This window comes from Bombina bombina, chromosome 3, assembly GCF_027579735.1.
Source record: "Bombina bombina isolate aBomBom1 chromosome 3, aBomBom1.pri, whole genome shotgun sequence".
NCBI lineage: Eukaryota > Metazoa > Chordata > Amphibia > Anura > Bombinatoridae > Bombina > Bombina bombina.
Window position 1 is genome coordinate 191,348,700 of NC_069501.1, and position 23,923 is coordinate 191,372,622.

A 23,923-nucleotide genomic window follows, 5' to 3' on the forward strand; every position below is an offset into this window, starting at 1 on the left:
CAAAGAGAGGAAACTGGAATGCTAGACTAAAATCCCATGGAACTGCCAGAGCAACTATCAGGGCGGTCAGCGGATCTCATGACCTTAAACCGTACCTTGTAAGCGTGGCGTTCTGTCAAGACACCATCAATTCAACTCCAGCCCCCCCCCCCCATTTGAAGGTTAAACTGGAGAACACCACCGGATGGAGAACCCACTCCCCGGAATGAAAATTCTGTCTGCTCAGAAAGATCTCTTCCCAAATATCCACTCCTAGAATGTGGAAGGCAGACAGACAGTCATTGTGAGCTACTGTCCACTGAGCAAAAAGGAGCCACCTCCTTCTTGGCTAAGGAACCCAGTTCCTCCCTGAGCCACTGAGGTGAAATTGTCCTACTGGCACCTGATAAACCGACTAAGGACAACTGAGGACAAGCCCTCAGAGCATTAAAATACAAAAATCGCTCTCCACTCCATAGATGTTAATGGAAAGAACAGACTCCTCTTGAGTCCAGAGTCCTTGCCCCTTAAAGAGTTCCAGACTGCTCCGCAGCTCAGCAGGCTGGCGTCCATGGTAACAATCACCTAGGAATGTCTCTAGAAATATGCGTCCTGAGACAGATACTCCTGAGAAACTCTTAAAGCTGAACCAGATCTAACCTCTAAGGGAGATCCGAATGGACACCACTCAATTAAATGAGCATGCATAACTGCATAGCTCTCAAATGGACTTGAGAAAAGGGATGGCATCCCTGGGACCCTCAGACCAATTACCTCCATAAATTGAGCCACTGAAGAGTGAAGGGAAAATCAGCTACAGCTATCTACCGGACTAGTATAGCTTGCTGTAGGCGGAACAGAGGACTGTAGCAAGAGGTAATAGAAAGAAATCTTTGATTGTCTCACCTCTTAGAAATATTCTCATGGATAGATAATCTAATAAGGTCCCCAAAAAAATTCACCATTGTAGTTGGACCAAGGGAACTCTTTGAATGCCAGAAATGGAGTACGAACCCACGCGGACATACATCCAATGGATGTTAAGCCCAAAGCCTTAACCACTCGGTCATCCTGGTACCTGACGAATCTCAGAAACTTGAGAAGATCCCTAATAATGTGAACAAGGATATACAAATTCTCCAGGTCTATGTTCGTCATGAACAGACCCTCTTGATGCAAAGGAGTAAGGTTACTACTTTGGAGGACTGTTGGAGGAGAAACTTAAGGTAAATACCTAGATCCCATTCCCTGGCTGGACCTGGAACTATCACTCCCAGAGAGGAAGATCTTGAACCCAGTTCAAGAAAACCTCTCATCATACCTGGACTACAGATACTCTAGAGACTATCCCTGCAGAAAGAGGGAAAGGAAGACTATCCTTTAGTCTATTCCACTTGACGTGTGGTAAAAAAAACTTAAATTATGCTTACCTGATAATTTTCTTTTCTTCAGATGGAAAGAGTCCACAGCTGCATTCATTACTTTTGGGAAATAAGAACCTGGCCACCAGGAAAAGGCAAAGACACCCCAGCCAAAGGCTTAAATACTCCTCCCACTTCCCTCATCCCCCAGTCATTCTGCCGAGGAACAAGGAACAGTAGAAGAAATACCAGGGTGAAAAGGTGGCAGAAGAATAAAAATAAGAGACACCCCACAGAAAAAATACGGGTGGGGAGCTGTGGACTTTTTCTATCTGAAGAAAAGAAAATTATCAGGTAAGCATAATTTAAGTTTTTCTTCATAAATGGAAAGAGTCCACAGCTGCATTCATTACTTTTGGGAAAACAATACCCAAGCTATAGAGGACACTAAATGCAAAAATGGGAGGGTACAATAGGCGACCCATTCTGAGGGCACTAGGCCTGAAAAAAACGCAACCCAACAAAGCCCCGCTTCGTCGGAGCCGGGCAAAAAAAACTAGAAGGGAAAGGCCCCAAGGACACTGACCCGCAGATAGTCCGAAAGCCTAACTAGAGACTGCAAGCAGACTCACTGAGCCAACACAACCCTTACTAGTACAGTACCAAAAATCCCCAAAAGGGAGAGGACAAAGGTAAGCTAAAGGGAAACTCAAAAGGTACAGCAAAATCCATCAAGGAAAAACCACCTTTAAAGGAAGGCCAAGTCCACAGAGACCCGAATGGTTTTGAGAACAAGGGGAGACGACGCCCAACCCACAAGGAGCAACCGGGCATAATCAAGGAGAAGAAACATCTACCAAACATCGTGCAACAGCACCGAAAAAGACAGCTGAAGTCCTCAAAACATCAGAACTCAGAGACTGAGCAAACAGAAAATTACAAGTAGCAAACTCAGAAATAAACATCTGAGTCCAGTAACACGCTGCCATCCAGGGGAAAACATGGAGAAAACACTATCCGTAAGGAAGAAGCATCCGAACAAAATAGCAGATTTTTCAACCTCCAAGACAGAGAACACTTTCCAGGCAATCCAGGCCGCCAAGCCTACTCACAGATCTCAAAGAGGGGGAGGCACAGAACTTCTAAAAGGCAGATCTGAAAGACCGGCCCCCAAAAGGGCGGAAGAATGGACACAGCCACTTCAACCTAAAGACAATCGAGCAGGTGTTAGACCCAAGGAGATCTAGCAAAGCAACCCGACTAAGTCTCAATACAGAGCCAGCAGCTCCCCAGATGGAAAGGAACAACTCAAAGAGCAGACCAATCCCCGGACCAGATAAAACATCTGTTCCAACCTCCTGAACACAGGAGAGGCCCCTAAAAAGGAACCACACCTCCGTAGGAGGACAACGAGCCCCCTGAAGAGGAGAGCGTTGATAAACACCTGCCCATAAGACAGGAAGTCGTAGGCAGAACCGAGAGGACACAAGGCCATGTCACTGATGAATACGGAAGAACCCCTTAAAACACCATCGTGTTAGCACACATACCAGGCGCAAAAGTGACAGCTAAGTAACCGCAAACCTTCTGTTTGCTAGGCAGGAAAGCCCACCACCAGGTCACGTTAGTTCGCTGTCCCAGGAGAACCGTATCATCCAGCACAAGACAAGCCCCAAGGAGTCCCGGCTCTCAGTAAAGCCCGGGCCCCACAAAAGTTTAGATTAAACAATCTTCCAGGAACATAGATCCCTCGTCTGATATAAAAAAAACAGACCTCCCAGGGAAAAATCCAGAATAACCCGGATAACAAGAGCAAGAAGCCCTTGCAAGTCCCGACCCAAAGGGAAGAGATCACCCTTTGCAGGAGCCCAACACTCCAAAGAGCCAGGAACATAAAAGGACACTAGAGCTAACAGGCGTCCAAGCAACATTAACATGATTGTGCTTGAAAAGTGCGGCTAATCCCCCTTAGGGACACAAGGCGCTGCTCATTTTATCAACCTTGAAAGGAGGAAAGGCAGAGTAGACCTCGCCGGGGATCAAACTAGCATCCCTCGGTTTGCTACAGTACAGAGTAGCCACAGAGCATTAGTATGCTAAGCTAGCTGTCCAGCTAGCCACAAGCTCCAGACACAAGGGGAAAAGTGAGGACAAGTCACCTGAACAGAGCAACATCAAGCGTCCACATCACCTCCGATTCGAAGTCAGAGGACAGCAAAACATGGGTTTGGATGCCACCTGGATGGCAATACCTGAACCATATGAGTGGAAAACCACTAGGATCTCTTCTATCCCAAAAAAGAGATGCAGAGCATTCCCAACACTGGGGAAGGACCCCTAACCGGAGCCCAAAAAGACCTCACTGTCTAATGTCCCAAAAAAGGAACAACCAATTCCCGAAGGGAATCCAAGTCTCCTGAAGGTGACCCATCCACAAGGAGAAATGGACAAAATTCAAGAGGTCTCAATGAAGAAGAGAACCTGGAACAAGTCCAGAAAGGACAAGTTCCTAAAGCAACACCACCCCGACCGGCGGAAAAGAGGTGCTAAACCCTCTTATTTTCCCACCACGTGGGAAGGAATACTCTAGGTTCCGAGGGTATCGGAAGCAACAGAGAGTGACGCAGCAAAATTCACTGACCCAGTCACCAGAGAGACGGCTATTTAGGACTGAAATAATCCCAAGAGCCACACGGACCCGCAAGTCCTCTTGAGAATGCTTAGCTGAAACTTGTAAAACAAATAACAAGAAACATAAATAATGTTAAGAGCACTCGGCACCTCAACCTGACTAGCAAGGTATAATAGGCGCTATGTGTCTGAATAAGCCGCGAGACAGAAGATCTGAGCCCAAGCAGGATCAGCCTGCAACCACAGTCATTACTGCCAAGCTGGCTAAATCCACCCTCAGAGAGGGAGGAAGAAAAAACAGACAAACAAGGGACTAACGTGTCCCAAACAACTTCCGTAGAAGCAAATAACAAGTATCGATCCCAGAGAAATTTCCAGCAGGAAACATAGTATGTAAAATAAACATAAAATTCATCCTAACCGGATAAAATAAAATGACAGGCAACCCGAGGGTTAACACCCAAGAAGAACAGAAAGATCCACAGGACCAGCCTAATGGAAACCCTGTTCTTTCAACAAAAGTTGAATCTCGATAACAAGACTTAATGGAGATCACTTCATCCCCCCATGTCTAACGATGTGAGCAATTCGAAGAAGGAGACTGATGAGTCCCATAACCGAGAAGGATAGGGTCACCAAACAGCTCAAAAAACGTGTCTGAGTAGAACACGAAGGCGAGCCAGCCTGTAACGAAAGGCACAACACTCAGGAACAGTTACACCCGCAGGGAACTGCACATGCCCTCCTATGGCCGAGAGACCTGGGGAAATAGGGCACGAACACAGTCGCAAATAAACATCTGGACTTTGTAGATGCACAAGTCCTCATTTGGCAAGAGCCAAATGTAAAAGCAAAAACGTGCCACAACCTCCGGGGGGAACAATGCACCCTCCGGGGAGGAAGAAACATAACTTGGGTTAGCCGCATGTGTAGTAGTAGGGAGCAGTAGGGAACTTGCCTACCGGAGGACAGGGTCCCCCAAGGCGGATGGCTCAGCAGTCCCTTGAATCTCCAAGCCCGAGGAAAAGTCGCTCTAGAACGGCCTAAAGAACATAACTGACTGACCTGAGTCAATGGGGCCAATTTGCATTCGTCACAGGGCGAAGAATCTGAATCAGAAAGCTGAACAATCTCAACATCAGCATCCTCCATAACTCGATAAAGGATACCAAAAAATGGACTAAATATAAAACACTTTAAATGGCACCTGACACCCACAATGGCTGGGGCACTCACCACCTCCTATGAACCAGTCACCAGCGGACTAGAATTCTCCGTCGCCACACAGTCAGGAATTCGGAAATGGGAGACCAGAACGTAAACACGCCCGGTCACAAAGTGAACCATACAGTCCAAAAAAAACGTGCCCGACTGTAAGGTTGCGTCACTTCGAAAGGCCGTTATGTTCCAAAAGCCACGAGCCCAGTTAACACTACACATAAGCAAATTGAATCACATAACAAACATGATTAACCCCCCCCATCAATAATCCCCCTCAGGAGATATTAACCCTTGATTCCAAGATACTAAAGGAGTCCCACTGAGACCCTGTATTTTTCATGTGCGTTCCCAGGAACAAATGAGTTACAGTACAATCATGAAGAAGTAAAATGAAACGATCTTACCGGAATCTACGCGGTGGAACAGGAACACGGCCCTTCAAGTGTGACGGATAGTAGCCTCGCCTCCGCCATGGACTTGAGAGAAGAAAGCAGGCAGCGAAGCGAAGTTCGACAACACCGATTGCTTGTGGAGTTGTTAAAATGAGTTGGGATGGTTTTGCAGAAAGACTCTTCTTCCTGCATCTCCGGACTCTAACTTTCATCCAAGCCCTCACTGAGAGACTGACAGGATTACTTAAAACTCCCGTCCCATGTCGAAGAGTACTACCCTCCATAAGAGAAGAAAACAAACTTCTGACACTTCTCTGCCAACCTCCAGGGACATAAGGCAAAGAATGACTAGGGGTTGAGGGAAGTGGGAGGAGTATTTAAGCCTTTGGCTGGGGTGTCTTTGCCTCCTCCTGGTTCTTATTTCACAAAAGTAATTAATGCAGCTGTGGACTCTTTCCATTTATGAAGAAAACACCTTTTTCCACCTGTAAAGTCAGAGGTAAAGTCTACCAGACCAGGTCCAAACAGAGTCTCACCCTTGTACGGAAGAGCCAGAAGCTTATACTTGGAGGAAACCTTAAATATAATCCAAATATGGTCACGGTTGTTATAAGTCTTGGTCCAATTGGATATTGAACCTGCATCTGCAGTATTATAAAGCCAATATGTGCCACTAAGCCACAGGTAGGCTTCTCAACTGACCGAGATTTCAGCCATAATGCCCCGAAGGCTAGCACAGCAAGTCTAAATAGACAAGGCATCGCTCTAGATGATCAAATAAACATCCAGCTTCTTAACCATGGATCCGTAAAGGAGCAGCTATCCTCCATAGAGATCAAAATTCTCTGAGCCGAAGTAGAAAAGCTCCCTTCTACTTAAGGCACCGTGCATTTTAATGAAGTCCGCGACAGGAAAATCCTTTAAAGGACGGGAGACAGGGAGAAAAGTATCCCTAGCTTCTCCTATACCTGAGAAAACATCCAAAACACGTCTAGAAACACTTAGGAACATCATGGAAATGATAAAGTTAACAAAAACTTCCAAAGGTTGACAACAACATGGGTATCGATGTCGTCCAAGTAGCCAAAACCTCTTAACAGTTCACGAGGTGTGCAAGCATACATCTGAAGGAGAACACTTCAGCATCAAATGAAGGAATTATACTGTTTGAATCTGAGATTTTACCCTCAGAAGCTACCGGCGAATCCTCCACACCAGATTTAGGAGAGAGAGCGACCTGTGGAGCAGAAACCTTACTATCTGAAACTTAATGTCCTCTTGCATTTTCCCTGTAGTTAAGGAAAAAACAGATAAAGCCACATATACCGCAGAGGATACATGAGCTGCAAAATCTGTAGGCAAACACACTCCTCCAGGAATATGAGGGAAACTGCAGGGCACTGCATGTGACACCAAAGAGGCTTGGGACGTTTAAGGAGAAAACTGTGGCATTGCCTGAACAGCATCATCCTGGGAGACATGAGGCTCAGAGGGCAATAAACTATGAATACATTCAATAGTTTTAATACTTTTACCCTACCAATATAGGTTACCAAACCAGGAATCTCTCAAATACTAAACTGTTGACTTAGCAACTATGCTATTCAAGCAGCACTGAGGACAAAAAACTTCCCCTCAGGGACATGAGGCATGTGGTTAAAACAAATTAAAATCTTTAATATTAAAAGATTCGCTAAAAATATGAGACAAAAAGTTTATAACAAAAAAATTTAGTCCTCAAAAGCAACTAAACATTTTTAGATATAGACTGGATTAGCTCACCACTGAACTACAGTGGAATAAACCTTAATATATAAAACCTCAACTTGAGGATGTAAAAAATATGCACTCCAGTAGTACACCAGGTTTAATAAAATGTATGCACATACAGGAATACTTTTATTTGTTAGAACTGACATTTGATCAGCAACATTTATTAACATGCAACAATCATAAAATAAGGAATACCTTAATTTATTAGAATTAACATTTGCCTCAGTAACGCACAGGAATACTTTATTTGGTTATTAGCGTGTAACATACACTTAATATTGTTCTGTCATTTTCAATCCGTATGAGAAAAAATCAGAGACCAGGCAAAATATCGTCCATGTTCACACTGAGAACGAGGCGAGGTATCATCCAACTGAACAAGATTCAATCCCTGTCCCCAAAATGGCGCTGCTCCGCATTCTCTGTGAAGAAAGAGACGGGCCATAAAATCAGCATTGGGGATGAAGCGCGCTATATATCGTGCTTCTTCTAGCCGAGAACAAGTAGCCTCAGAAAAGTTAGGACAAATAAAACAAAATAATGGCACCGCTTCATTTCTTATCACCATGGAAGAAAACAGCACACATAGTCGCCCCATAGAAAAAACTGCAAAAGTAAAAGTGTGCATATCTAGTTCTTAAATTTGCATTATGTCAGAGTCAGTAAAGTTAGGATTGGATTCAAATCCCAGGATTAAATTTAAGTCTGAGCCATCATAGGGAGTTAACTCCTTTTCTCCATGAAAGAGATTAACCCCTAAATCCCCAATCACATGTCAAATGAAGCGCCTGCCCACTGCCAAGAATATCCCTCAGTAAGGATTTTGAGTCCCAAATTAAGTGCAGTTTTTTTGTTTTGTTTTTAACTTTTTGGGTTATTAACCCCTTCAGTGCCAGCCTCCTAGCCCCAGAAGACAAAAGGCACTTACTTGCACATCCAGCTGTCTGATAGGAAGACAGCTCTCATGGTATGGAAGGACGCCACTCTTTACAGGGACCTGTGGAAAAAAGAAAGAACAGAGTAAACCTACTCTGTCTTTCTATATCAGGGCAGAAACATGTTTGGAAAACGCAGTGAAGCCCACTTCACAAGTTCCTAACGGCTTTAAAGCCACCACTGCTCTTCTGAAGAGACTAACGTGGAATACAGCTAGAAGCAAATTTTAAAAAGGAAAGATTAGAGTAAACCTACTCTGTCTTTCTAAAATAATAAAATCTTGATTGAAGTGAAATAAATCAAATTTTCTACAGACACCAAAATCTTCACCTCCTCCATGCACCGAAGGCAAAGAGAATGACTGGAGATTGTGGGAAGGGGAGTGATACTTAACAGCTTTGCTGTGGTGCTCTTTGCCTCCTCCTGCTGGCCACGAGTGATATTCCCACTAGTAATTAATGATGTTGTGGACTCACCATACACCAAACAGCATATTCAACACCACCACCAAGTTGAGTCTGTAGAAACCATGTACTCCCTGGCTTGCACTTGCCCGAGACTGCTGTCAGAGGTCACCTCGACATCCGGAGTATCCATATCCCTTATGGGCTGAGAGATTACTCAGCAAGCATCGACTGCTGCCTCCAGGTCATTGCCTCTATCCGAACTAAGCAGACGGCACTTAGCTTCAGGGAGATGAGGTCAGACGTGACGTAAAGAAGTGGGAGGGGTTAGGGTTTTCTTCGCCTGGTGCTTGTAACTTACAATGGAAAAGCGGGACTAAGGCTGGTAAGATTCAACAGGAAAAGAAGGAGGCAGTCCCGCTGGATATAGTTGATAAAACGCTCACTTTATGTGTACAATAGTAAAAACAAGGTAGGGTCCAAAAGTGCATGTAGAATGGAGAGCGTAGCACCAAACGGCTTACATGTGTCGGCAATAAGCCGTAATCATAGCCGAAGGTGCTACACCTGACACTGTGTTTAAAAAGGTGTATAGTAAACCTGATAGGTTAAAAACCTAATTGAAAAGAATGCCCTCCATAACATTCAAATAAAAATTAACCCCGTATATGCAGACACAAATATTTACAGAAGTTGCAGAAATTTGCAGAGATTTAACCATGAACAAGCCAAAGCTTAGAAGGAGAGAGAAAGTAAGTACATACAACGAGATAGTGATTCATTATTATCATCATAATCAATTTTATACAGGTGGCCCTCGGTTTACGCCGGTTCAATTTGCGCCGTTTCAGAATAACAACCTTTTTTTCAGTCATGTGCAGTAATTAAAATAGCCAGTAGGTGGAGCTGTCCGCTTGTTTTGCAACAAAGTTATGCAACTTAACAGGTCTGAAATTGATCTGTGTATTAGCTATCGAGCAGCCACTTCCCTATTATCTTCCTGTCCAGCTGCTTGAGGTGAAGGTGCCTAACTGCTTATTAATCACTGCAGATTGAAATGCATAGAATAGGAGCAGACCCAATATTATCTAACATGCTAACAACACAGAGAACTGTTTGCAGAAAAAGGCAAGTAAAAAAACGTTTTTGTTCATTAAACTAAGTTTGATGATGATGCAGTCTGTTGTGTGATTATTTAGGTGCTGTTAGCAAATGTTTTTGTTCATTAAACTTAGTTTGATGATGATACAATCTATATTATTAGGTTTATAATGCTGTTCAGCATTTAAAGTCTTCATTTCAAAGCTTTAAAAATAATTTATTAGGTGTTACTTATGTCAGTTTTGAGAGGGGCCTGGAACCTAACTCCCTCACTTCCCATTGACTTACATTATAAACTGGGTTTCAATTTACAACGGTTTCGATTTACAACCATTCCTCCTGGAACCTAACCCCGGCATAAACTGAGGGCTACCTATATTTATATTTATTATATGATTCATTATATGTTGACAAGTTTCTCAGGTCCATATATACCTGTATAGAATTATATTTGGTCCTCCCTTCACACAATTCTTGCTAGATCACATATGTTCTCTGGTCTATTTCCATACATATAAATGTTTTGTATATAGATTTGCATCTAGATACTTCAGCATTTCTATATCTGTATTTGTATGGTATTGTGTATATATCTTCATATGTGTGTATTTCTAGTATTTTTTGCACTTATCTCCTTCTAAGCTTTGGCTTGTTCAGGGTTAAATCTCTGAAAATCTCTGCAACTATTTGTGTCTGCATATACGGGGTTAATTTTGATTTGAATATTATGGAGGGCGTTCTTTTCAATTAGGTTTTTAACCTATCAGGTTTACTATACAGATTTTTAAACACAGTGTCAGGTGTAGCACCTTAGGCTATGATTACGGCTTAGTGCCGACACATGTAAGCCGTTTGGTGCTACGCTCTCCATTCTACATGCGCTTTTGAACCCTACCTTGTTTTTACTTTTGTACACATAAAGTGAACGTTTTATCAACTATATCCAGCAGGACTGCATCCTTCTTTTCCTGAAGAATGGAGAAGATGCAGAGATAGAGGAGACTAATGATTATGTTGTAGGTCAATTGACAGCCATTTCATTTGTTAATGCTGTTGTCGTAGGAAAGTTGGGAGATTGAATCTTGTGGAAGTTATCAAGCCTAGCTGAGTTTGTTTTGATAAAAAAAAAAAGTCCAATCCCAGAATAACTGATTTCAAAATGGATCCAAAAAGTAATGTCATAAATAACTGTTAGAACCAATGTCTGCTGCCTTGAAAAGAAGAAGCTGTGGTTTTAGCAGTCAAACACAGAATGTACATATCTTCAGAAGGATATTAACAAACTTGAATCTGTGCAAAAGAGGGCTACCAAAATGGTACATGGTCTAAAAAATAAAACTTACCAGGACAGGCTCAATGACCTAAATATGTATAGCTTAGAGGAGAGAAGGGAAAGAGGTGATATGATAGCAACTTTCAAGTACATTAAAGGGTTTAGTAAAACTGAGGCTGTGGGTATTTTACATAAAATGGAAAATTCAAGAACAAGGGGTCATGAGCTCAAGCTAAAGGGTAGTAGATTCAGGAGTAATTTGAGGAAGCACTTCTTTACAGAAAGAGTGATTGATTTATGGAATAAACTTCCTCAAGAGGTAGTAGCAACAAACACTGTGGGGGACTTTAAAAATGCATGGGACAAGCATAGGGCTATCCTACGAACTAGATAAGTTTATACTGTTAGGTAAGGTCGGGCAGACTTGCTGGGCCTATGGCTCTTATCTGCCGTCAATATCTATGTTTCTATGTTTCTATGTTACATACATGGCTGGCTAACACAAAAAAGTTGATCCACAGGACTTTGCCAAAAGATCTTAACAAAATGTAAACAAACACTGATCACGCAAGAAGAGCAGACACCTTTTCAAAAGCTCACATACTGTTTACTGTTTAATTATGGGTTCCCTGATGGAAGAGCCAACATTCATAAATACATTTGGATAAAACATAGATTTGTGTGTCATTTAAAGGGCATCTTTACAGACACACACAAAAAACTACGTTCAGGGCTGGAGGGTATATAGTACTGCAACTATGTATAAAAGAAAAAAAGAACTATTTAGGGATATTCTCTTACTGTATATACTCCTCCGTTTCCTGCCACAAAGTCAAATAAGAAACTATCTGGATAGAAAGATTTAAAAAGAAAGAGAGAGTGAGAGGAGAAAGAAGTTTGTATAAAGGCAAATTACATATTATTTGGCAAAGTAAAGGTAAAAAAGGATTGATTCTCGTTGGGATCCAGGCCCAGACCAGACAACAGTCATCCACAAAAAGAAACAGTGTGTAACAAGATGTGCCTTATGATGGTTCCATTTTAAGTTTGAAAAATTATATATTGTTTTCTCTCATGATACTGTAGACCCCTAAGACAAGTATCAAAGCTAACCCTACGAAAGGGATGGACAAAATAATCCCTCCACCTAGGTCTGAGGAGCAACTGGTTGTGAGATCTTCCTGTCAAATGGTGTCTGCTGTATTTTGCCCCTGGTCTATAGAATTTTATGAGTAGCAAAGCTTGCTGCCATGCAATTTAATATATCACCCATGGCGGTCTCATTTTTATTTATTTTTTGCTTTCCTAGTGCAAATGCTTTTAAGTCACTTTGTGTTATTTTTAGTCAGGACACAAAGCTAATACCATCCTGCTCGGAAGCAGGTTGAGACTACTGAAAGCAAGTTAACAGCTTATATGATTTTCTAAAACTTGTGGATGTGCAATGTGAACATAAAGATTTCATTGTTGGCCTTTTACTGAATCTGCAAGTGCCAGTATTTCCTATCTAGATGATAACGCAATGCATTTTTGTATCTGTGCTTCCCACAACACTTATTGTTACAAGTTTTATTGTCATTATAAAAAATAGCAACACATTTGAACCTGCTTACACACTTACAGTACTCTGGTGAGGTTCAGATAAAATGCCCTTAGGTTGGACAAAATAATGTTGAAAGTTAATTTTAACAATGATTTAAAGGTGAAAAGCTCATATTTTTAAATACATATGTGCAACAAATACAAAATATGGGCTGTCCTTACAATTGAAACAAGTTCTGCATTATGTGAACATCAATACCTGGAATCATAAGTTCTTCCATCTCAATCACGGAACGTTTGCCTTGAAAATGCTGAAGAATCATGTTCTGAAGGTCTTCTGGTGCTCCAGCTTTTGGCACAGAAGTTGCAAGAACATCAGAAATGGTTTTCTAAAAAAAGATTAATTCAATATCTTTATTTTGCTTGGTAACATTTTAAAAGGGACATTGTACACTAGATAAATGTTTTGTAGATGATCCATTTATATAGCTCATCGGAGGGTGTTTTGTAAAAATGTATAGTTTTGCTTATTTTTAATAACATTGCGCTGATTTTCAGACTCCTAACCAAGCTCCAAAGTATTCAATTTATACTGAAGTCTACAGACTCCTGCTTGTGTAATGGGTCTTTTCATATGCAGGGGGAGGAGGGGGGATTGACTGCATTTCCTGCTTTCCCAGCCCATTTTAGTGGGTGTCTCAACCTAACCTTAAAGTGACATTATACACTCATTTTTTCTTTGCATAAATGTTTTGTAGATGATCTATTTATATAGCCCATAAAGTTTTTTTTTTTAAATAAATGTATAGTTTTGCTTATTTTTAAATAACATTGCTCTGATTTTTAGACTCCTAACCAAGCCCCAAAGGTTTATGTGAATACCGTCAGCTACCTACTCCAGCTTGCTCCTGTTTGTGTAAAGGGTCTTTTCATATGCAAAAGAAGGGGGAGGGGGGGAGTGTCTTATTTGCCACTTGCAGTGGGCTTTCCAGCTACCTTTTCAACAGAGCCAAACTGACAGCTTCTAAGTAAGTTTTTAAACAGTTTTATACTGGATTTCTCTTGTTAAGTGTATCCAGTCCACGGATCATCCATTACTTATGGGATATTAACTCCTCCCCAACAGGAAGTGCAAGAGGATTCACCCAGCAGAGCTGCTATATAGCTCCTCCCCTAACTGCCATTACCAGTCATTCTCTTGCACCCAACGAATAGATAGGATGTGTGAGAGGACTTTGGTGATTATACTTAGTTTCATACCTTCAATCAAAAGTTTGTTATTTTATAATAGCACCGGAGTGTGTTATTCCTTCTCTGGTAGAATTTGAAGAAGAATCTACCTGAGTTTTTCTATGATTTTAGCCGGAGTAGTTAAGATCATATTGCTGTTTCTCGGCCATCTGAGGAGAGGTAAACTTCAGATCAGGGGACAGCGGGCAGATTAATCTGCAAAGAGGTATGTAGCAGCTTATTATTTTCTGACAATGGAATTGATGAGAAAATTCTGCCATACCGATATAATGTAAACTCAGCCTTAAATGCAGTAGCAGCAACTGGTATCAGGCTGTCATGTATGTATATTTTACACTTCAGTATTCTGGGGAATGGCACTTCACTGGAATTATACTGTATGCATAAAACTTTAGCCTAATTTGCAGGGACTAGCAACAGGCTTTTTAATAACACTCAATTTATTAATGTTAAACGTTTTTTGCTGGCATGTAAAATTGTTTAATTTTCTGAGGTACTGGGTGAAAAAATGTTTTGGGCACTATTTTTTTCCACTTGGCAGTCGTTTTATTTAATTTATGACAGTTTACTGATCTCTCTCACTGTTATGTGTGAGGGAGAGGGGCCTTTTTTGGCGCTTTTGCTACGCATCAAAAAATTCAGTCAGAAGTTTATTGTCTTCCCTGCATGATCCGGTTCATCTCTACAGAACTCAGGGGTCTTCAAAACTTGTTTTGAGGGAGGTAATCACTCACAGCAGAGCTGTGAGATTGTAGTTGACTGTGATAAAAAAACGTTTATTTCTGTATTTTTTTTTCTGCTATCAGGGTTAGTTATCCTTTGCTAATGGGAGCAATCCTTTGCTAAAATTGTGTTTTTTACAAAGATTTGATGCTATAACTTTTCAGTTTATTAATTTTCAACTGTCATAACTTTTTCTGTGCTTCTTATAGGCACAGTACGTTTTCATATTATAGTAAATTACTTGAAAAGTATTTCCAAGTTGCTAGTTTATTTGCTAGTGTGTTAAACATGTCTGATTCAGAGGAAGATATCTGTGCTATATGTGCTAAAGCCAAAGTGGAGCCCAATAGAAATTTATGTACTAACTGTATTGATGCTACTTTAAATAAAAGTCAATCTGTACAAATTGAACATATTTCACCAAACAACGAGGGGAGAGTTATGCCGACTAACTCACCTCACGTGTCAGTACCTGCATCTCCCGCTCGGGAGGTGCGTGATATTGTAGCGCCGAGTACATCTGGGCGGCCATTACAAATCACATTACAGGATATGGCTACTGTTATGACTGAAGTTTTGGCTAAATTACCAGAACTAAGAGGTAAGCGTGATCACTCTGGGGTGAGAACAGAGTGCGCTGATAATATTAGGGCCATGTCGACACTGCGTCACAATTTGCAGAACATGAGGACGGAGAGCTTCATTCTGCGGGTGACGGTTCTGATCCAAACAAACTGGATTCAGATATTTCAAATTTTAAATTTAAGCTGGAAAACCTCCGTGTATTACTAGGGGAGGTGTTAGCGGCTCTGAATGATTGTAACACAGTTGCAATACCAGAGAAAATGTGTAGGTTGGATAAATATTTTGCGGTACCGGTGAGTACTGACGTTTTTCCTATACCTAAGAGACTTACTGAAATTGTTACTAAGGAGTGGGATAGACCCGGTGTGCCGTTCTCACCCCCTCCGATATTTAGAAAGATGTTTCCAATAGACGCCACCACACGGGACTTATGGCAAACGGTCCCTAAGGTGGAGGGAGCAGTTTCTACTTTAGCTAAGCGTACCACTATCCCGGTGGAGGATAGCTGTGCCTTTTCAGATCCAATGGATAAAAAGTTAGAGGGTTACCTTAAGAAAATGTTTGTTCAACAAGGTTTTATATTGCAACCTCTTGCATGCATTGCGCCTGTCACGGCTGCAGCAGCATTTTGGTTTGAGTCTCTGGAAGAGACACTTGAATCAGCTCCATTAGATGAGATTACACACAAGCTTAAAGCCCTTAAGTTAGCTAACTCATTTATTTCAGATGCCGTAGTACATTTAACTAAACTTACGGCTAAGAATTCCGGATTCGCCATTCAGGCACGCAGAGCACTGTGGCTAAAATCCTGGTCAGCTGACGTTACTTCTAAATCTAAATATACCTTTCAAAGGGCAGACCTTATTCGGGCCCGGGTTGAAAGAAATTATCGCTGACATTACAGGAGGTAAAGGCCATGCCCTGCCTCAAGACAGAGCCAAACCTAAGGCTAGACAGTCTAATTTTCGTTCCTTTCGTAATTTCAAAGCAGGAGCAGCATCAACTTCCTCTGCACCAAAACAGGAAGGAGCTGTTGCTCGCTACAGACAAGGCTGGAGACCTAACCAGTCCTGGAACAAGGGCAAGCAGGCCAGGAAACCTGCTGCTGCCCCTAAGACAGCATGAATCGAGGGCCCCCGATCCGGGAACGGATCTAGTGGGGGGCAGACTTTCTCTCTTCGCCCAGGCTTGGGCAAGAGATGTCCAGGATCCCTGGGCGTTAGAGATCATATCTCAGGGATACCTTCTAGACTTCAAATTCTCTCCCCCAAGAGGGAGATTTCATCTGTCAAGGTTGTCAACAAACCAAATAAAGAAAGAGGCGTTTCTACGCTGCGTACAAGATCTTTTATTAATGGGAGTGATCCATCCGGTTCCGCGGTCGGAACAAGGACAAGGGTTTTACTCAAATCTGTTTGTGGTTCCCAAAAAAGAGGGAACTTTCAGGCCAATCTTGGATTTAAAGATCCTAAACAAATTCCTAAGAGTTCCATCGTTCAAAATGGAAACTATTCGGACAATTTTACCCATGATCCAAAAGGGTCAGTACATGACCACAGTGGATTTAAAGGATGCTTACCTTCACATACCGATTCACAAAGATCATTACCGGTATCTAAGGTTTGCCTTTCTAGACAGGCATTACCAGTTTGTAGCTCTTCCATTCGGATTGGCTACGGCTCCGAGAATCTTCACAAAGCTTCTGGGTGCTCTTCTGGCGGTACTAAGACCGCGAGGAATTGCGGTAGCTCCGTACCTAGACGACATTCTGATACAAGCTTCAAGCTTTTAAACTGCCAAGTCTCATACAGAGTTAGTACTGGCATTTCTAAGGTCGCATGGATGGAAGGTGAACGAAAAGAAGAGTTCTCTCTTTCCACTCACAAGAGTTCCCTTCTTGGGGACTCTTATAGATTCTGTAGAAATGAAGATTTACCTGACAGAAGACAGGTTAACAAAGCTTCAAAATGCATGCCGTGTCCTTCATTCCATTCAACACCCATCAGTAGCTCAATGCATGGAGGTGATCGGCTTAATGGTAGCAGCAATGGACATAGCACCCTTTGCACGCCTACATCTCAGACCGCTGCAATTGTGCATGCTAAGTCAGTGGAATGGGGATTACTCAGACTTGTCCCCTACTCTGAATCTGGATCAAGAGACCAGAAATTCTCTTCTATGGTGGCTTTCTCGGCCACATCTGTCCAGGGGGATGCCATTCAGCAGGCCGGACTGGACAATTGTAACAACAGACGCCAGCCTACTAGGTTGGGGCGCTGTCTGGAATTCTCTGAAGGCTCAGGGACAATGGAATCAGGAGGAGAGTCTCCTACCAATAAACATTCTGGAATTGAGAGCAGTTCTCAATGCCCTTCTGGCTTGGCCCCAGTTAACAACTCGGGGGTTCATCAGGTTTCAGTCGGACAACATCACGACTGAAGCTTACATCAACCATCAGGGAGGGACAAGAAGCTCCCTAGCAATGATGGAAGTATCAAAGATAATTCGCTGGGCAGAGTCTCACTCTTGCCACCTGTCAGCAATCCACATCCCGGGAGTGGAGAACTGGGAGGCGGATTTCTTAAGTCGTCAGACTTTTCATCCGGGGGAGTGGGAACTTCATCCGGAGGTCTTTGCCCAAATACTTCGACGTTGGGGCAAACCAGAGATAGATCTCATGGCGTCTCGACAGAACGCCAAGCTTCCTCGTTACGGGTCCAGATCCAGGGATCCGGGAGCGGTTCTGATAGATGCTTTGACAGCACCTTGGACCTTCGGGATGGCTTATGTGTTTCCACCCTTCCCGATGCTTCCTCGATTGATTGCCAGAATCAAACAGGAGAGAGCATCAGTGATTCTAATAGCGCCTGCATGGCCACGCAGGACTTGGTATGCAGATCTAGTGGACATGTCATCCTGTCCACCTTGGTCGCTACCTCTGAAACAGGACCTTCTGATCCAGGGTCCCTTCAAACATCAAAATCTAATTTCTCTGAAGCTGACTGCTTGGAAATTGAACGCTTGATTTTATCAAAACGTGGTTTTTCTCTGTCAGTTATTGATACCTTAATACAGGCTAGGAAGCCTGTTACCAGAAAGATTTACCATAAGATATGGCGCAAATACTTATATTGGTGCGAATCCAAGAGTTACTCATGGAGTAAGGTTAAGATTCCGAGGATATTGTCTTTTCTACAAGAAGGTTTAGAAAAGGGTTTATCCGCTAGTTCCTTAAAGGGACAGATTTCAGCTCTGTCCATTCTTTTAGACAAACGTCTGTCAGAAGTTCCAGACGTTCAAGCTTTTTGTCAGGCTTTAGCTAGGATCAAGCCTGTGTTTAAAACTGTTGCTCCACCATGAAGTTTGAACTTAGTTCTTAATGTTTTACAGGGGGTTCCGTTTGAACCCCTTCATTCCATTGATATCAAGTTGTTATCTTGGAAAGTTCTGTTTTTAATGGCGATTTCCTCGGCTCGAAGAGTCTCTGAGTTATCTGCCTTACATTGTGATTCTCCTTATCTGATTTTTCATTCAGACAAGGTAGTTCTGCGTACTAAACCTGGGTTCCTACCTAAGGTGGTCACTAACAGGAATATCAATCAAGAGATTGTGGTTCCATCTTTGTGTCCTAATCCTTCTTCGAAAAAGGAACGTCTGCTACACAATCTAGATGTAGTCCGTGCCCTGAAATTTTATCTACAGGCAACTAAGGATTTTCGACAAACGTCTTCCCTGTTTGTCGTTTATTCTGGTCAGAGGAGAGGTCAAAAAGCTTCGGCTACCTCTCTCTCCTTTTGGCTTCGTAGCATAATACGGTTAGCCTATGAGACTGCTGGACAGCAGCCTCCTGAAAGAATTACAGCACATTCTACTAGAGCTGTGGCTTCCACTTGGGCCTTTAAGAATGAGGCTTCTGTTGAACAGATTTGCAAGGCTGCAACTTGGTCTTCTCTTCATACTTTTTCCAAATTTTACAAATTTGACACTTTTGCTTCTTCGGAGGCTGTTTTTGGGAGAAAGGTTCTTCAGGCAGTGGTTCCTTCCGTATAAAGAGCCTGCCTGTCCCTCCCGTCATCCGTGTACTTTAGCTTTGGTATTGGTATCCCATAAGTAATGGATGATCCGTGGACTGGATACACTTAACAAGAGAAAACATAATTTATGCTTACCTGATAAATTTATTTCTCTTGTAGTGTATCCAGTCCACGGCCCGCCCTGTCACTTTAAGGCAGGTAATTTTTCCATTAAACTACAGTCACCACTGCACCCTATGGTTTTCCTTTCTCTGCATGTTTTCGGTCGAATGACTGGTAATGGCAGTTAGGGGAGGAGCTATATAGCAGCTCTGCTGGGTGAATCCTCTTGCACTTCCTGTTGGGGAGGAGTTAATATCCCATAAGTAATGGATGATCCGTGGACTGGATACACTACAAGAGAAATAAATTTATCAGGTAAGCATAAATTATGTTTTTTATATCAGTATCTGTGCATCTTATTCTTTATAGTAGTGTCTATTACATGCAGTTATAGGAAAATTAGTGTATTCTGTCCCTTTAACAACAGTGCTAAATGGAGAGCTTCTAAGTACGTTTTAAAAGGTTTTATACTGGATTTTTATATCAGTATTTGTGCATATTCGTCTATTACATGCAGTTATATAAAAATTGTGTTTACTGTCCCTTTAATGGAAAATAATTACCCAGTAAAGGAATGTAACTTGCCATTTAATGTTGTTGTTTTTTGATGGAAAACTATTTTTTTTTTTAATTTCTTCTCTGTTTTACTATAATTTCATTAATACCTTTAAAACTTTTCCATAAAAGCACTTTTTTTTGTGAATTTAAATTCAGTGCAAAAACATAAATTATGCTTACCTGATAAATTCATTTAATTCTTGGTGGTTACTCCTGGGAATTACTCTTCACTACCACTAGGAGAAGGCAAAGAATCACAAACTCCAAGAGCTCTATAAAACCCCTCCCACTTCACTGGAACCTCAGTTTAACGTATAGACAAGCAAAAGAGGTAGAAAAAAGTAATGAGAGCAAAAAAGGAAATTTATGCTTACCTGATAAATTAATTTCTTCTACGATACGACGAGTCCACGGATTTCATCCTTACTTGTGGGATATTAACCTCCTGCTAACAGGAAGTGGCAAAGAGCACCACAGCAGAGCTGTATATATAGCTCCTCCCTTCCCTCCACCCCAGCCATTCAACCGAAGGTTTAGGAAGAGAAAGGAAAAGCTAAAGGTGCAGAGGTGACTGAAGTTGTAAAAATAAAATATAATCTGTCTTAAAAATGACAGGGAGGGCCGTGGACTCGTCGTATCGTAGAAGAAATCAATTTATCAGGTAAGCATAAATTTCCTTTTCTTCTACAAGATACGACGAGTCCACGGATTTAATCCTTACTTGTGGGATAACAATACCAAAGCTACAGGACACGGATGAAACGGGAGGGACAAGGCAGAGACCTAAACAGAAGGCACCACTGCTTGAAGAACCTTTCTCCCAAAAACAGCCTCAGAAGAAGCAAAAGTATCAAATTTGGAAAATTTGGAAAAAGTATGAAGGGACGACCAAGTTGCAGCCTTACAAATCTGTTCAACAAAAGCATCGTTTTTAAAGGCCCATGTGGAAGCCACAGCCCTAGTAGAATGAGCCATAATTCTTTCAGGAGGCTGCTGTTAAGCAGTTTCATATGCCAGGCGGATGATACTCCTCAGCCAAAAAGAAAGAGAGGTAGCCGTAGCTTTCTGACCCCTACGCTTTCCAGAATAAACAATGAATAATGAAGATGATTGATGGAAATCCTTGGTTGCCTGTAAGTAAAACTTCAAGGCATGGACCACGTCCAGGTTATGTAACAGACGCTCCTTCTTAGAAGAAGGATTAGGACACAAGGAAGGAACAACAATTTCCTGATTAATATTCTTATTTGAAACAACCTTAGGAAGAAATCCAGGTTTGGTACGCAAAACCACCTTATCAGAATGAAATATAAGATAAGGCGAATCACATTGTAACACTGAAAGCTCAGAAACTCTTCGAGCAGAAGAAATAGCAACCAAAAACAAAACTTTCCAAGATAGTAATTTAATAACTATGGAATGCATGGGTTCAAACGGAACCCCCTGAAGAACTCTAAGAACTAAATTCAAACTCCAGGGAGGAGTAATTGGTCTAAATACAGGCTTAATTCTGGTTAGAGCCTGACAAAAAGACTGAACATCTGAAACATCTGCCAAACGTTTGTGAAGCAAAATTGACAAAGCAGAAATCTGTCCCTTTAAGGAACTTGCTGGTAACCCTTTCTCCAATCCTTCTTGGAGAAAAGACAGAATCCTAGGAATCCTAACTTTACTCCATGAGTAGCCCTTGGATTCACACCAATAAAGATATTTACGCCATATCTTATGATATATTTTTCTAGAGGACAGGCTTACGTGCCTAAATCAAAGTATCAATGACCGAATCTGAGAATCCCTGCTTAGATAAAATCAAGAGTTCAATCTCCAAGCAGTCAGATGCAGAGAATTTAGATTTGGATGTTGGAAAGGTCCTTGAATGAGAAGGTCTTGTCTCAAAGGAAGTTTCCACGGTGGCAGAGAGGACATGTCCACTAGATCCGCATACCAAGTCCTGTGTGGCCACGCAGGCGCGATCAGGATTACTGAAGCTCTCTCCTGTTTGATCCGAGCAATCACGTGTGGAAGGAGAGGAAATGGTGGAAACACATAAGCTAGGCTGAACGACCAAGGCACTGCCAAGGCATCTATTAGTTCGGCCTGGGGATCCCTCGACCTGGATCCGTATCGTGTAAGCTTGGCATTCTGTCGAGATGCCATCAGATCCAATTCCAGCCTGCCCCATTGGAGAATCAGTGAGGCAAACACCTCCGGGTGGAGTTCCCATTCCCCCGGATGAAAAGTCTGATGACTTAGAAAATCTGCTTCCCAGTTCTCTACTCCTGGGATGTAGATTGCCGATAGATAACAAGAGTGGGCCTCCGCCCATCGGATTATCTTGGATACTTCTATCATCGCTAAGGAACTCCTTGTTCCCCCTGATGATTGATATAAGCCACAGTCGTGATATTGTCTGACTGGAATCTGATGAATTTGGCTGAAGCCAACTGAGGCCCTCGCCTGAAGCTCATTGAATATTGCTCTCAGTTCCAGAATATTGATTGGAAGTCGAGACTCCACCTGAGTCCAAACACCCTGAGCCTTCAGGGAATTCCAGACTGCACCCCAGCCCAGTAGACTGGCATCCGTCATCACTATCACCCACAAGGGCCTGCGGAAACACGTCCCCTGGGACAGATGATCCGGCGACAACCACCAAAGAAGAGAATCTCTGGTCTCTTGATCCAGATTTATCTGAGGAGATAAATGTGCATAGTCCCCATTCCACTGTCCGAGCATGCACAGTTGCAGTGGTCTGAGATGAAAGTGAGCAAACGCAATCATGTCCATTGCCGCTGCCATTAATCCAATTACCTCCATACACTGAGCCACTGATGGCCGAGGAATGGACTAAAGTGCTCGGCAAGTATATTTTCATGTCTACCGAGTCTATCAGAGTTCCCAAGAAGAACTAGTGAACTTTTTTCTATGTTCACCTTCCAACCGTGAGTTCTCAGGAAGGACAACAATGTGTCCGTGTGAGTTTTTGTCAGATGATAAGTTGACGCCTGAATCAAAATATTGTCCAGATAAGGCGCCACTGCTATGCCCCGCGGTCTGAGAACTGCCAGAAGGGACTCTAGAACCTTTGTGAAGATCCTGGGTGCTGTGGCCAACCCGAAGGGAAGAGCCACAAACTGAAAATGTTTGTCCAGGAAGGGAAACCTTAGGAACTGATGATAATCCTTGTGAATAGGGATATGAAGGTACACAACGTAAGAGGGGGTTCAACAATGGCTTCTAAACACATAGAGCAATTCGTATCCTCAATGTCAGACATGTTGAACAGACTAGCAATAACCACAATAGTCGTTAAACACTTTATTTATTGGTTTAAATTTTTTTTCGAAAAATGTGTACTGCGCCTTTAAGAAATAAAAAAACGCACAATTTTTCCTAAACTGCCTAAAAACGTTAAATAACGCAATATAATTAAATACACATATTCAATTGTGCCAAATATTATTGCACCCTAAGAGCAAAGGGTGAATTTAACCTCTAAAAGACATTTATAGCAAAAAATGTATTTGATTTGAAAAAATGACCCCTGCACCTCGCCACAGCTCAGCTGTGGCGCCTACCTGCCCCCAGGGTACTGCAAAATGACTCGACAACAATCCAGTTAACAGAACACAAGTTTAGGCCCAACCGGAGCTAATGCCTGCTGCCTTGTCAGTCAGAGTAAACTGCGCGCCTGAGCACGTGAAAATAGGCCCCGCCCATCATGGACGTCCACATTAGTCTGTACAACCGCATGGGAAGCGGTTAGCAAATAAAGCCATGTGGTCCCCTTAAAAGCACTACAGAAATACTACATACATACCGATTATTTGTATCCCAAATAAAAACCGTTAAGCTGCCTCTCCCAGTGTCCCTTTTATATACTGCTTTCAGCCCAGTACTATGTCAATTAAAGAAATAAACACAGGATTTTCAGTAATACCCTTTGTGTACAGGTCAACTGCTTACCCCTTCCCTTGCAGGGAAAAAATGTCAGCCAGTTCTGATAAACCAAGTCTCCTCAGAATTAAAAGACTGAACATACCTCAATGCTGCTTGT

The 23,923-nt window shown here is 42.2% G+C and overlaps 1 protein-coding gene across 1 annotated transcript in view; it reads right to left on the reverse strand.

Moving 5' to 3' along the window:
* The window catches only part of CMSS1 (cms1 ribosomal small subunit homolog), a 770,463-nt gene that overhangs the window by 105,981 nt on the left and 640,559 nt on the right, over positions 1–23,923 (reverse strand). The window contains exon 4 of the mRNA XM_053706056.1: positions 12,873–13,002. Coding sequence (XP_053562031.1) covers positions 12,873–13,002 — 130 coding nt within the window. The remainder of the gene's footprint in view (positions 1–12,872; positions 13,003–23,923) is intronic.